The sequence below is a fragment of the Mangifera indica genome, chromosome 4 (genome assembly GCF_011075055.1).
Source record: "Mangifera indica cultivar Alphonso chromosome 4, CATAS_Mindica_2.1, whole genome shotgun sequence".
Taxonomy (NCBI): domain Eukaryota; kingdom Viridiplantae; phylum Streptophyta; class Magnoliopsida; order Sapindales; family Anacardiaceae; genus Mangifera; species Mangifera indica.
Window position 1 is genome coordinate 14,882,906 of NC_058140.1, and position 15,872 is coordinate 14,898,777.

At 31.8% G+C, this 15,872-nt stretch overlaps 2 protein-coding genes across 4 annotated transcripts; one reads left to right on the forward strand and one right to left on the reverse strand.

Annotated features, from left to right (window-relative positions):
• On the reverse strand, positions 1 to 4,426 carry LOC123213173 (probable pectin methylesterase CGR3). 2 transcript variants are annotated; one of them, XM_044632552.1, is made up of 7 exons: positions 4,300 to 4,426; positions 3,740 to 3,892; positions 3,549 to 3,588; positions 3,193 to 3,234; positions 1,786 to 2,160; positions 1,194 to 1,249; positions 1 to 632 (listed from the first exon to the last, which is right to left on the reverse strand). In XM_044632552.1, exons 2-7 carry the CDS (start codon positions 3,860 to 3,862, stop codon positions 480 to 482), a joined length of 789 nt encoding a protein of 262 aa, XP_044488487.1. In that variant the 5' UTR covers positions 3,863 to 3,892; positions 4,300 to 4,426; the 3' UTR covers positions 1 to 479. The 2 variants fall into 2 exon arrangements, with proteins under 2 accessions (XP_044488487.1, XP_044488486.1); XM_044632551.1 differs by lacking the exon at positions 4,300 to 4,426 and adding an exon at positions 4,245 to 4,267.
• A 5,972-nt stretch (positions 4,427 to 10,398) lies between these two features.
• Positions 10,399 to 15,810, forward strand: LOC123213177 (DUF21 domain-containing protein At2g14520). Of its 2 annotated transcripts, XM_044632555.1 has the most exons (11): positions 10,422 to 11,004; positions 12,269 to 12,345; positions 12,432 to 12,515; positions 12,740 to 12,853; positions 12,972 to 13,058; positions 13,169 to 13,308; positions 13,395 to 13,482; positions 14,627 to 14,700; positions 14,797 to 14,933; positions 15,056 to 15,327; positions 15,427 to 15,810. In XM_044632555.1, exons 1-11 carry the CDS (start codon positions 10,827 to 10,829, stop codon positions 15,469 to 15,471), a joined length of 1,296 nt encoding a protein of 431 aa, XP_044488490.1. In that variant the 5' UTR covers positions 10,422 to 10,826; the 3' UTR covers positions 15,472 to 15,810. The 2 variants fall into 2 exon arrangements, 1 of the variants encoding a protein (XP_044488490.1); XR_006501652.1 differs by lacking the exon at positions 14,797 to 14,933 and having other exon boundaries at positions 10,399 to 11,004.
• Positions 15,811 to 15,872: the final 62 nt, after the last annotated feature.

A 15,872-nucleotide genomic window follows, 5' to 3' on the forward strand; every position in this document is an offset into this window, starting at 1 on the left:
TGTCACAAAGCTAATTCCTGGATACATTTATCAACCGAATTTCATCATTTCAATATACATCTACAATTCATGGCACCAAGAACTACATTGTTCAGATATAGACTCAAAAATATAGCTCCAGCAAAACTTTCCGAGTTTTTCTCACCCAGCTTCCAGCTTCTTCCCAAGTCCGGCAACATTCGTATGATGACAAAGAATAAATTCTCACCATTTAAACAACTATCATTACTTCTATTCTATAATCATCAAAATAAAGAGCAAATACCACAAACAAAAGAATACATATAGGTGGAAGCCTCATCTTGTTAACTAACTTCCCCAGTGACATTTAAATCAAAAGATCTACTATCTCAAGATTAGTACACAAATTGTGGCAATGAAGTTGCCAGGAAATATAACTTACCCTTTGGGTGCCTAAGTCTCTTGCCATCTCAGTTTTTGATAGCAAGTTCACTGCGAGAGAAAAATGACAGAGATTCTCAATGAAGTGACTTCACGTGGAAAACTTGACAAGCTGGCTTATAGGACCTCTTTGCCGCAGCCTGCTCAAACTTCTTTGTGGCACCTTCATTATCTTCTAAGTTATTCTGAAGAAAATACTTTATCCACCAAGATGGGCTACGCAATTTGGCCTAAAACAAAATAACATTTCCAGGTATCAACTTTCTTCCAACAATCAATGGGAACTTCAATTGCAATAATCATAAAAAGGTCCCAAAATATCTTTGAACCCAAATGGAAACAGTGTGATGATATACATGAAAACTATCATTGAATTGGTTGTGTCAAAATCTCAGTGAAGTTTTACAAATAGGTGTCACTCTTCAAGAAGTTCTACAGGTTTTCTGATTTTCATTCCTCATTTCCATAATTTAATTTGCTGAAACATTCCAAATGAATATAGTGTCTGATTATATCTCCAAGTGAGTTACTCTCCCATTTATCTATATCATTTTTCTATTTTATTCATTTTACTGCAAAATTACTAAACCAAAATTGGATGCCACTTCAAGCATTTCACATATTGGATCCATTTGAAAGCCAAAATTAATGGTTGCAAAAGAAAAGAAATTCTAGCATTGATCAAAAACCCACAAACCAAATATTGACTGTCACCTTCACTTCCCATAATTATGCAAAAGCCTGACAATACTAATGGGAAACCGAAATCCATAAAAACATCCATCACTTACTGGACGGCCAAATCTGGATAGTTCCACATTTTTAGCTCTGTGCTGACCTGGATAGCCTACATGTAGAAACGACATCAGCAAAAACTTCAGAAAATCAATCATTTCATGTCATAAAAATGATGATTAGATAAGCAGATATTCAACAACACAATATTAAGATGCTTGAATAATATGTTGAAATGATTGCGGTAAAGAATTTCTCATAGTGAAGGAAAGGAGTAAGGTGGGAATGCTATGTGCATAGGAGAGTTTACACTGTCTCCTGTTAACAGATTGACAAAAGACATGAAGAAAGTGGTCAAAGAAAACTGGATTGCTACACCAATATTAGCCCCAAAAGGGTAAAATAGAACGAGGAATCACATAGATTGAATCAGCCCCTAATAACCATTGATTACAGAAAGTTAGTCAAACCAAACCAAATTGCAAGTCGCCTCTAATTCAGGTTTGAGTTATTCACCCAACATATAGAAGAAATTGTATGTCATGCCTGAGCACACAACAAACACATGAAAAGGCAGAGAGATGGTTTTGAAGAGAAATGTAAATAAGCTAAATAAAGGGTTGTGAAAAAGTAAAATGAGGGGGTTACCAGTAAATATAATGACACCATCAGCAGATACCCTTGCCATTTCTGGAAGTGTTTTGTTGAGGTACTTGGGCGTCAAATAATCTACAGCATCAGACACTATGACTAGAGAAAATGACTTTGCCCTGTAAGGCAGAGGAAATTTGATGTCAGCCACCCGCACGATGCCTTTTCGCACGAGGCTCTTGCAGTTGGCATCAATATCATCTAGGTCATATGGTTCAACACCCCATGCCTCAGTATCCTCCTCTTTCAACAATGTAGATACCACTGAACAAGTATCAGGTCCTACATGCAATACTTTACGCATGCTGTCACCATAAGCCTTCTTGAGAACAGGTAATGCTCTCTGGACTTCTTGTGTGCATGAAATATCACCTGCATGCACATAATTGAATCTTGAAACAGGAGAAATGAAGCTGTATCTAACAAATTGACATGCCTATAGTACTCTATACAAATTGGAAGGTAATCTAAAAGGTAAAACTGCCAAAACTTTCTCAACAAGATACAAGAACTGCTCAACTCAGAGCATTTACAGGTTTAAAAATGCTTAATTAAGCGAATTTCTGTACCCATGAGATTCAATTTCTACAACTCTTAGTAAACAAAACACAAATAGTACAGTATACACTCAATAATTTTAGAAACAATAGTGAAATGTAAAAAATAAAGATAGAATCTACTAGGCCAGTCATTAATACCACAAATTATCAGTTGATCACATATAGTAAGAATAAAGCACATAACCACAGATCACTATCCACATTATGAAATGCGGATGGCCCATTTACTAGATTGTTATAAGCCCTAACTAAAAATTTGAATCCTGTGGTTCACAACAATCTGAACCCAGAAAAAGCTCAAATCTGTTGTAAAAGACTACAGATTATAAGTTCCAACCCTTTTTTTATAGAAATTTGTACACTGTGTCTTCAATGGAACTTTTCTGTCAGAACATAAAGAAGAGCATGCAAATTGTAAGTTCTAACCCATTTATTTATAGGAATTTCTAGTCAATTGCCACTCCGTCCTGGTCACAGTTAGCTTATTGCTTCATTAAACCCTCAAAGACCACTCCCTCATGACAGAACAACAACCATCTGTTAAACCAAGTGCCAACATTCACTACATCATTCGTTTGCAAAACATTGACATATCTAAATTTCTCAAATTTATTAAATGCTGTTTAAGAGATTGTGTATATGCATTACAAAGTTCAATCATCCTATGAATCAATCATATAAGCTAACATATATAGTAGTACCACAAAGCATCCAACTACAAACATCAGCAGATAGAGCTGTATGAAAGAACAAACATAAAAGCCATATTTGGCAGTATACTATTACTGATTCAAAACAAAGGTACTAAAAAGCATCAAAACTAAAAAAAAAAATAGAACACCACCTTCAACTTTGATCAATGCCTCCTTTTCACTGATTCCTCCACCTGTAACGGAAACCAAATAGTGAAAACAGAGCATAGTATAGAAAGGTAACACAGAGACTAGACATGTGCCCTGAAATTACAGTTTCTCATGATGGATGGAAGTTTCCAACACTAAAATTATCTAAAGGCAATTGCATAAAATTTTGTTTATGAACCACAATATTTCTAGCCATCTAGTTTTTTTCCATGAAAGGCTTTAAAAAAGGTATGTGAAATAGACGGCAGTTATCAGGTCTTAGTCCTGGAACAGAGAGAGGAAGAAGTTCATGAACTATTCATCACATTAATGACATAAAGCTAAAGGGTGTACAAACCTGACCCACTATACAAATAGCCAATGATAAGAACTGCACCCTGAAATTTTCAAAAAGAAAAAATGATTAATAAGTTCCATTTTCATACTAAGACAATTCTGGAAACCACAGTTTAATAACTAGGTGTAACAATTGTAAAAAATCAAATTGCAAGAGAAAGAAAACTGGGGAACCATTGCAATGACACATACCACTGCTAAAAGTATAACAGGCAGTAAGGGTGGTGAGCGTGATTTGGAATGAGCTGCGCCTATAAAAGGAATGCTTCCACCATCAATAAGGCGTCGAGCAGGATTTACAGGCCTTCTTGACATGGCTATATAACAATCTAGAGCCTTTAAAACCTATATTAAAATAATGAAAATCAGTTAGACATTTGCGATTCAGTCTTTCATTCTGTTGAAACATGTCCCGCATCTTTAAACGCTACAAAGCTTATCACCAATAGGTTCAATCCCAGAATTAACTTACAAATAAATTACCGCTCAAATTCCACAAAACTTTCAAATAATTATTAACAAGATTACCAACACAGTTCACTAAAACGTACAAAAATAGCAAATCGCCAGAGATAAACAATTAAGAAGTAATTAAAACAACTCCTCCCATAAACATAAACATTTCCAATGTATGAATAATGAGCAAGCAAACAATAAACAGATTATCAAGGAAAAGACTAATTCAACAAATACCCACCAGTTAAAATCAATAAATGAAAGGCCCAGATGAAAAATCAGATGGAAGGCATTACCTGAGATGGGTGAAGTTTAGGGCAGGATCCAGATCTTCTAATGGACTTATAAGTTCAAGTAGACCTGATTTTTGGATTATTAATTAAAATCTGTATATTTAAGGTTATACAAAATAACCAATAATTGAAGTACTCAAGTTATACCCAAAAGATTACAAGCTTGCAAGAATGCCCCCACATATATGAATTTTCCACCACTCATCTGCCACCCAATTTTCGTCCAAAAAGAAAACACTAGCAAAGCTATCACATTCACCCTCTAAACCTTACAAAATGGGTTTTTAGTTCATTATTTTTGTCTTCTCAATTGTATTTTTCTATTATTGCATTTCATCGTCATCTTTATCCTTTCTAATTATCTTTGAACATATTTTTAAAATTTCAAATTATATTTCAACGTAAAATGAGACAAAAATGTTAGTTTTACATTTTATTACAATTATCTTGCATTTTATGCCAAAATATTGTGTTAATGTTGATTATTTTGTGTTTGTGTTTTGGATTTTGTGATAAAAGTTTGGTTTTATGGTTCCTTAAATGATAAAATTGTGAATGTTTTTTAGATTCATAGAGTTTGAAGTATGTTTTTAGTAGATTTAATGGATTTAAACAAATTTTGAATAGATTAAATCGATTTTGACTTGAAAACTGAAATTTAGTGTGTACACTAAACTTCAAAATGAGTAAGTTATTGATATAAACATAAGTTAAGGGTTTCTATAATAATTTGTCATTTAATACAAAATGTATCAATTAAGGGTGAATGTGAAAATATTATAAGTTAAGAGGCCAAAATGTATACTAATGTTTAACTCTAAACGAGATTTTGCGAAAAGAAAGTTTAGTATATATGCCAATTTTCTAATATGGAGGTAATTTAAAAGGTATGGGGTTTTATAGTTAATGAGAGCTAATGAGGAGGTGTCATGTAATTTATAACTAGTGGGCCAAAGAAAATTTTTTATATTGATGTTTAAACTTGTGCTAGGCTTGAGATTTTTTATGAGTCGTATTTTAAATATGTAGATAAGTGACAGATCTATAAAATAAGAGACATCTTTTGTATTTTCCCTGATAGCGCTAGATTGTATGATTTGCGGTTGTATATGTGAATTATACAAAATGAAGGAGACGGACAAGATTCACACTAATAGGGCCAAAGGATTTATTCTCACCCAAATTTTGATGCATTTGCAAAGTTACACTCATGGGGTTTGATAAATTGAAAGTCCTACCCATGAGCCAACTGTTGTTAAAATTTTCTGTTAAAGGCAGGAATAAAATCATTAATTTACTAATAATATTAAAAAATAAAAATTTATTTATTTTCTCCGTAAGTTTTAAAAATTAATAGTTTAATCTCTACCTAAAGTTTTCTAACTTTAAAAAATCGTAATTTCCCCCTCACACTTAAGGGTTTTTTTCTTCAGTCCTCCTGCCACTATCTCCAGCGTTGACGACCTCCCATCTCTACTCTAAAACATTGACCAGTGCATGATATTTGGAGGAGATCTCTTCATCTCAACGAAGAGATTGGTCTCTCTTGGTCTCTTCATTAAAACAAAGAGACCAATCTCTTCATCGGAGACGAAGAAATCTAGAGAGGAGAGACTGTCCTACGCAGGCTAACATTTTAGGATAAAGAGAGGAAGTCGTCGACGTTTGAGATGACGGTCAAAGACGAGAAAAAAAACTCTAGGTTTGGGAGGGAGGACGAATGTGACATTTCAAAATTAGTTATAATTACCCATTAGTGTTTAAGTAAAATTTGAATTTGTTTATTTTTGTTTGGTACTAACTATTTTTTTTAATTTGCTTGTAGAATGTTGCATATAATAGTAAAAGAAAATCTTTAGGTTTTGTTGCACAACCAGAATTAATAGGCTCTTAAAAAGTTCTCGCCTACTCACCATTTCAAGTGCAGGTAATTATTTGGGTCTAAAAGAAGACAGCTAATGAAAGACATATGAGACTAAGCAACTATCAATAGATGTTGTTTCTAAAAATATGTCTGGGGTTCTTCTTTGATCGCATCTACTAGATTTAGTAGTGTAGTGATGCATCTAGTACTGTTAATGGAGATTTATAAATAGAACCTCAATAGAAGAGTTTCGATTTAGACTTAATGAGGCTGACATTCATTTCAGTTGCAATGAAAATAGTTATTTTTTGTTGAAATTTATCTGTTTTCATCAAATTCTAAGGTTAAATATGAATGATTGCTACAAAAATGCTCTTATATATTGAGGTAAAATCTTCCAACCTCATTTTAATAATTATATCTTAATAATTCTTAAAATGTTAATTAAAATCGTTCAAATTCTTTTAAATAAGATTAATTTAATTAATTGCCCTTAAAAAATTTGAATGGTTCTTAAGCTATAATACAATTAGAGGAAGGACCCAGATCCCTAATTCAACCACTGAGTCATCAATTATTAAATAAATAAAAGTATTTATTTAATTTTATATTAAAAATCTTTATTTCAATATGAATAACCTCGTACTTAAAGCGATTACAATTGCTTTTCCTTTTGTAAAGACTAATCAGGTCTCTTCTCATTTTTTTTCTTTTCTCTTTCAATCAAATTAAATAAGTGAAAGGACTATGTCCCACCCAAGGTTGAATAAAATGATGATTCTCATTTTTAAGTTTAATAAAGATATTTTTTTCACTCCTCTATTAAATTTGTTAAAGACATTCATTAAATTTTTTATAAAATTAAAAAAAAAAAAAGTCATCAAACTAAATATTAATTTGCTCTCAAGTTCTACTCTCTCCCTTTTTTTATATAAATATATGTACCCTCAATTTATATTAATTTTAGTTAAAATAATAAAAAAAATTAAAATCAATTGGCATAAAGGATATTCATCATCAGTGATATCGAAAATCTTATTGACTGAATGTAATTGTAGTCAACAATTATACCAATCGATGCGAGTTTATATTATCAAAATCACACCAATCTATATAATTCTCAACTAAATTATATTGATTTAGTGTATTATTAACTTTGTCGGCGATGAATATTGTCAGTTTTAATTAATTTTTAAATTATTTAAAGGAAAATAAAAATATAAGGTAAAAAATTTATATAGTGTTAAAATGTAATTTATAATATATAATAATATTTGATCAAAATAATATAAATATTCTTTAATTATTAAACTAACTATTAATGGGTGGGAATATGTTATTTCACCAAACATTGGGTGGGCCCTATAATTTGCCAATTAGAAAATAATGGTCTCAGCTGTAAAGTAGTTAGTTAATAAATTAATAGGGATTGAGTCTGTCGACGGAAAAAGCAAGCATAATGTATATTACCCTCATATTCATAATATTTATTTTATGTAACATTTATCTAATACAATACAATGACCACTTTGACATTTATTAATATTAAATGTTAGTTGACCATATGCACCTTTATCAACTCATACACTCAATCATATTAATATAAATTGATATTTATACACAATATCTCATTTAGCTAATGCATATAATCATATTAATGTAAGTTAATTCTTGTATACAATCGTTTATTCAATTAACACATTTAATTACATTAATGTAAGTTGATTTTTGTATACAACATTTTACTTAACTAAAGTGAACAAAATCGTGCACATCATCTTATGGGTCATATAATTCCACTAGCATTCAAAACAACATGCATACATTTTTACCATGCATCATGTCCTTTTAGAATATATGTAATTATATAAATTGATCATATACATCATAATTGTTACCCTAATGTCTTAATCAATATTAAAATATCATTTAATATATCCAAATTTGAACTTAAAAAATCCAAATTTTTTTTTTATGAACATTTCAACATGTATATGCAAATTTATTAACATATCTTTATACATAAAACTTTCTTATGCACATACCGTACATGCATGCCCTTAATTTATGCATTTTATATACAATACACAAAATTAGCATAAATATTTCAGTGTATATCATCATATACATCCAACCAACATGCATTAATAAAAATTTCAAGATTTAAATATCAATTCTCAAGCCAAAAATCACATGCTGGTCTAAACCAAGCACATATACATGTATCCTATGAACACTTCATCATAGACATACTTACATGCCTTAAAGCACATGTTCTTCATCTTAAAATCATTAGAACATGGGAAAAGAAATAAAACTCATCTAAGAAAGATTCAACTACGACTTATAAAGCAAAACATGTTTGAAAAACTTGATTTCCTAATAAACTAACAACATGCATGCACACATATGATACATATACATACCCTTATGCATAAAAATCATATATCTAGCTTCAAAAAGACATGCAAGGAGTTGAACCATGCTCTGATACTATTTGATGGATTGGACGAAGAGCATAGATACAAAACAAACATGCATGTCAAGAAAAAAAAACCGAAGCACATATTTGTAAAAGAGAGAAAAGATAAACATTTTACATACTCATTTACCCCCTACATGGATATAGGATGATGGAATGAGTCTCTCACTTGCAAGGCCTCCAAAGAAAGTCCACCACCAAGCATTTCCAAGCCTTGGCCAAATATGGAAGAGAAAAGGGAAAGAGTTTCCAAGCTTTTAAAAATGGACGAACTCTTTGTTGTTGTTTTTTTTTTTTAATGAACTAACTTCATTCTTTTATAATCATAGTTAGTTTGAGTTTAAGGGATAGCAATTCTATATCATATGAAAGTTGGTGTGGACAATCAGAAAGTTACCAACCTTGGCATATACTTTAACTTGTTGATAACCTTCCACGATTTAATGAATACCTGAAGGGTGTTCTCGTGTGAGACATGAGCGTAGGCTCATTAACCTTCCACTATTTATAATGAAAATAGTTATTTTTTGTTGGAATTTATCTATTTTCACCAAATTCTAAGGTTAAATATGAATGATTGCTACAAAAATGCTCTCATATTTTGAGGTAAAATCTTCCAACCTCATTTTAATAATTATATCTTAATAATTCTTAAAATGTTAATTAAAATCGTCCAAATTCTTTCAAATAAGATTAATTTAATTAATGCCCTTAAAAAATTTGAATGGTTCTTAAGCTATAATACAAATAGATGAAAGACCCAGATCCCTAACTCAACTACTCAATCATCAATTATTAAATAGATAAACATATTTATTTATTTTTATTAATTTTATATTCAACATGAATAACCTCGTACCTAAAGCTATTCCAATTGCTTTTCCTTTCGTAAAGGCTAATCATGTCTCTTCTCGTTTTTTTTTCTTTTCTTTTTCAATCAAATTAAATAAGTGAAAGGACTATTTCCGACCCAAGGTTGAATAAAATGATCATTCTCACTTTTAAGTTTAAAAAAAGATATTTTTTCACTCCTCTATTAAATTTGTTAAAGACATTCATTAAATTTTTTATAAAATTTTTAAAAAACAAAAAAGTCATCAAACTAAATATTAATTTGCTCTCAAGTTTTACTCTCTCCCTCTCTTTTTATATAAATATATGTACCCTTAATTTATATTAATTTCAGTTAAAATAATAAAAAAAATTAAATCAATTGGCATAAAGGATATTCATCACCAGTGATATCGAGAATCTTATTGATTGAGTGTGATTGTAGTCAACAATTATACCAATTGATGCGAGTTCATATTATCAAAATCACACCAATCTATATTATTCTCTAGTGAATTGTATTGATTTAGTGTATTATTAACTTTGTCGGCGATGAATATTGTCAGTTTTAATTAATTTTTAAATTTATTTAAAGGAAAATAAAAATATAAGGTAAAAAGATTATATAGTGTTAAAATGTAATTTAATAATATATAATAATATTTGAACAAAATAATATAAATATTCTTTAATTATTAAACTAACTATTAATGGGTGGGAATATGTTATTTCACCAAACATTGGGTGCGCACATAGTTTGCCAATTAAAAACATAATGGTCTAACCTGTAAAGTAGTTTGTTAATGAGCTCAGAAATTAATAGGGATTGAGCATGTTAACGGAAAAAGCAAGCATTAATATACTTTATATGTTCAGCTGAAGATCAAGATGGAGACCACATGCCAACCACTTGCCCGCCTATCTAATCAACTTTATTAAATTATTTTCTAGTAAGAAAGTTACTAAAACGACATCGTTGTAGATATCAAATCGCACGAAGGACACGAATTTTACGCGGCACGTCGCTTTCAGACAACACCAATAATAACAAACTCTCCTCCAGCTTTTCTCGCCGCCCGCCGCTTGCTGGCTAACACTTTACACTCCGCCGCACACACCACCGCGCTTTTTCTCTCTCCATATCTTTCAGCACTTTCTCTCTTTTCACTTTCTACACGCTGCTTGTAGGAAAATAAAATACGCACTCAGAATAGGAAAATAATAATTTCTTCAACAGTCAAGGGATATACTTTTTTGACTGTTGCTGAAAACGCAGTCGTTTTTGGTTGAATTTTGAGATAAAAGAGTTTTGGTTCGCGTGAAGGTTGAGTTTTCATTTGATTCGAAGAAAGAATGGCGGTGGAGTATAGTTGTTGTGGGACTAATTTCTTTATACATATTGTGATAATAGTGTTGCTTGTGATGTTTGCTGGGTTGATGTCTGGCCTAACTTTGGGACTCATGTCTATGAGTCTTGTTGATCTTGAAGTTCTCGCCAAGTCTGGAACTCCTAAGGATAGCAAACATGCTGGTATATACCTATATATATCTGTGTTTCTTTATATTATGTATGGTTTTTGTTTCTGTGTATGCTTTTGCTCTTCTCCTCTTTTTCATTTGTTTTAGTTTGGTTGTTGCGTGGCTGAGAAGGTGGGAGCATGGGATTGTAGTGATCCATAAGTCCACTTAAAAGATTGAGGCTAATTAGAGTTATTTTGCATCTTTCAAAATTAGTTCTGATTCTGATTAAAGTGAATTTTGTGTAGTTATGGTTGAGTTCTGAAAACATTCTGTTCTGAAGTTTGAAAAGTTATGGGAAATTTCTGGTATGGGGTTTGATGGCATGATGTCCCTAAAATCAATGTAAATAAATTTATGTGATGCAAGGGCTATATTTTCAATCAGAGAAGTTTTGGTTTTTGCACAAGGACTTCAGACTCTTATTAAAGTGAATGAATTAGTGTAAAATCTAGAAACGAAAATTGTAGTTTGTTAGCCTTTTTGTAGTGAAAAGTTTGGATTAGACTGAAACGTGGAAAACATTTCCAAAACTCTCAGCTAGTTATTCAGACTAATTTCTAAATAATTTCTGTCTTCATCATTCGGTTTTGGTTTGGTTGATTTTGAATCTCTGTCCTGTATCATTTAGCCTATTTGTTGGTCTAGAAATGTGTGATATAGCTTGGAGAATAATTTTAGGGAATCTTAGCTTTTGTTGACATACCAGCTTAGGAAATACTGCATTCAGACTAAAAAGGAATATCTTTTGCAAATAAGACTGAATGATTTTTGAATGTATTCTTTGCGCTGTGAAAGAATCTAATGCTTACAATTGCTTTCATTTGGAATATTTTCTTGTATTGAGGTAGAAAAGTGCAATGCTTTTTAACTTTATAGAAAATCTCTACTTTTGGAAAACTGATTGGTTTGTGGTAGAGTCTGGTTGTGAATTTGTATACATCATAATTGTAAGAGAATAGGGGAAGTGTAGACAAGGGTTGGAGGGGTAGAGTGCACACAAAAAATGGTGGTGCAAATTTTGGGGGTAAAACCAGCTGTGATTTCTAACGTTTGTCTCATGTTACCTTAAAAGACAGTGTAGTTTGCAAAGACTTGAATCTTTTATTAGCCATGGTCCATATTTGTAATTAATGATACTACAAATGCTATATATGTATGATCTTACCTTTTACAGTGTATATTGACAATCCAATCACCATTCTATTTGCTTGATATGTTTGTGGGTATGTTTCTTAGCTTGTTACATACTTCTTATGTGATAAGTTGTGCTACAGAGAAGATATTGCCAGTCGTCAGAAATCAGCATCTGTTGCTATGCACTCTACTGATATGCAATGCTGCAGCCATGGAGGTAATATTATATGAAGTAATTATTTGATTAGATTTCTCGGAAAGATAAATAATATTCTAAATGATTTTTTTATTTCTAATTTTCAGGCGCTTCCAATTTTTCTTGATGGTCTGATATCAGCTTGGGGTGCTATTCTGATTTCAGTTACACTGATTCTTCTGTTTGGTGAGGTGATGTTCTGGCTCTAATTGTCTTTTCTCTTGGAGCAGGGATTAGGACAAATGGCAACTTCTATGATCAAACAAAAGCTTATGCATAAGCAGGACAGTGCTTGTTATTTGTCCATTCCGACATAAAAAACCTGCATGAGAGAACATTATATGTTGTATGACATATTTTATATCTGTTCCAGCTGTAAGTAATTTCTCTAATAGTTATCCTGTTTTGTGAACAGATAATTCCACAGTCCGTTTGTTCACGACATGGTTTGGCAATAGGTGCAACCGTGGTTCCATTTGTCCGTGTTCTTGTTTGGGTCTGCTATCCTGTTGCTTTTCCAATAAGCAAGGTGATATGTTGGGAAACCACTTTTTTTCCCATCAGTTAAATAGAGCAATCAACTTTTTACATTTGGAAAATTTTCTTTTTTTTGACCAACATAATTTTCTTTTTTGGTGATTTTGCAGCTATTGGACTATTTGTTGGGCCATGGACATGTAGCACTCTTTCGCAGAGCTGAGCTGAAAACACTTGTAGATTTGCATGGCAATGAGGTGTGTACAATAACGTTTTAAATTTTCTGAATTTCAACCAAAGCTTTTGATATATTTCGGGTGTGCATAAATATGTATATAATGTTTATTTTGTTCATTTCTGTAACTAGGCTGGAAAAGGTGGAGAATTGACACATGATGAGACTACAATTATTGCTGGGGCACTGGAGCTTTCTGAGAAAACAGCAAGTGACGCTATGACTCCTATATCTGAAACTTTTGCCATTGATATTAATGCTAAGCTTGACAAGTAAGATGTTCTAAAGAGTATTAAACAGAAAGCCAGTACTGATTGCCTATTTATCACCTTGATTAGCATGCTCTTCCTATGGACAGGGATTTGATGGGTCTAATACTGGAGAAAGGACATAGCAGAGTACCAGTTTATTATGAGCAACCTACAAACATAATTGGGCTCATTTTGGTAAATTGATACTCAATCTTTGTAATGTATATTCATCTATAATTACATAGTTTTCAGATCCAGTTCGTATGAATCTTCATTGCTTGAATTGTTTGATATGCTTATTTTCCTGTTATCTTCCTTTTGTTCCCTTTTTGTCTCCCTTTCAACTTCATGTAATCCTGTCAGATATCTTATGGTACAGTTAAGATAATCAGTTTTGGCTCAGATTTAAAATTAATTTGTCTTACATATAATTATATCAGACATGTTAATACATGTTCATATCCTTATACAATTAAGTAAACTTTAAGGATTTGCAGGAACTCGACTTCATGATTTATTTTGCTACATAGAGTACAAGAATCTATTTTAGTGTAATATATTATGAAGAAAGACATTGATAATGAACATAAGGAGTTGGCTTTGTTTGCCTGATTTTAAGGTAGGTTTTCTGAATTTGAAATAAACTTCTGGGAAATCCAGAAGAGTGGGGGATCTGCTGCTATTTTCTTATTTATACTTATGTCATATACTGCCAAAAATACTTCATATACTAACAATGGATACAAACACTGGCATGTAATTATATGATTGAATAATTTTGAATTATAAATAAAATAACACTCAATCATATAATGACACATCAACATTTGTACTCATATTTATACTCATTGTTAGTGCATGCAGTATTGCTTATTTGCTTATATACTTTCGTTCTGAATATTAAGTATTATTGCATGCTTCTGCTTTATTATGCTCTTTGATTTCTCTACTGTTTTGTGCTCATGGCAATGTGATTTGGTGAGCATGATTTGTGATCTTGGATTTGTATGCATGTAGATATGGCACAAAAGTTATAATTTCAGCAATAAAATGATCTTCTTGTGATTCTTAATAAGTACCACTGTCTATTTTTTGACTTTTGTATAATCATCTTGTATATTCTATAGACACTAACTTAGTCAAATTGATTGTGTGCTTGTGTTCTTTACCACAGATGTTACGAGTGAGTAGTTGGTTAATTAGTTTTGATGTTTACATATACTTAAAATCTGTGTTTGCTTTTAATTTTGTTTCCTTCTATTTATGTTCATGTCATAAGTTTACTGCTATATTTTCATATTAAATTTCTTCCTCTTTTAACATTCGTTCTAATCTTTAGGTCAAGAATTTGCTGACAATTCATCCAGAGGATGAAGTTCCTGTTAAGAGTGTCACTATACGTAGGATTCCAAGGTATCTTAAATTGATTCAATTCGTTGTTGTCAGAAACACTTGATGTGGCCTTGTATGTCTCAGTAAACAAATATTCTATGTGTATTTGTATGCAAGGGTTCAAGAAACTTTGCCATTATATGATATATTGAATGAGTTCCAGAAAGGTCACAGTCATATGGCTGTTGTTGTTAAGCGGTGCAGCAAGACTGCTGAACAATCTGCTAGCAGCCCTGCTATCAACTCTGCTGACAGTAAGGGGCAATTTACTCTGTAATCCATTAGAAGATAATTAGTTTTAGCCTAGGCACTGAAAGTTCATGCCCCTTGGAATTTGCCTACAATCAGAATTTTTATTGTTCTCATTGTATGATAGATTCAGCAAGAGATGTGAAGATTGATGTTGATGGTGAAAAGGTACCACAAGAGAAGGTTTTAAAAGGCAAAAGATCGCTGCAGAAGTGGAAGAGCTTTCCCAACAACAGTTCAAAAAATCTTCACCGAACTAGTTCTAGGAGCAAGAAGTGGACAAAGGAAATGTACTCAGACATTTTGCAGATTGATGGCAGTCCACTGCCAAAGCTCCCTGAGGAAGAGGAGGCTGTTGGCGTTATCACAATGGAAGATGTCATTGAAGAACTTTTACAGGTAATTTATTTTATACATAATTCACCCACAGATTTCTAATTTTATTCTCTTCCTCAGTTCCTTACTGAGTCCTTTGTGACTTCTATTTTCATAAATTAGGAGGAGATCTTTGATGAGACTGATCATCAATTTGAGGACTCATGACACATGCTTTGATGATAGCCTACGTGAATGTAGGATAGCAAGAAATTTGTTGAATTTGTTTTGGAAGTTAGTATCGTTGGGATTCAATTCAAATGTTGTTGTTAAATATCATATGCGATTTGCTAGAACGAAGTGAGAAGGTAATTTTAGCATATGTTTGGATATGTTATAAGAGAGCTTTGTAATTAGATTTACTGGAGATGTAAAAGATTTGAAGAAATGTTGGTACAATTTGGATGCATCATTTTGCAGAAACTCTCAGGAGGCTGGGGAATGAAATTAATTACCTAGAAACATATTGTGGGACAAAATATCTTACATGGTTTCTCTATTTGGAAATTCGTTCATAAAGTTTTTTTTTTTTTTATTATTATTATTATTATTATTATTATCATCATCAT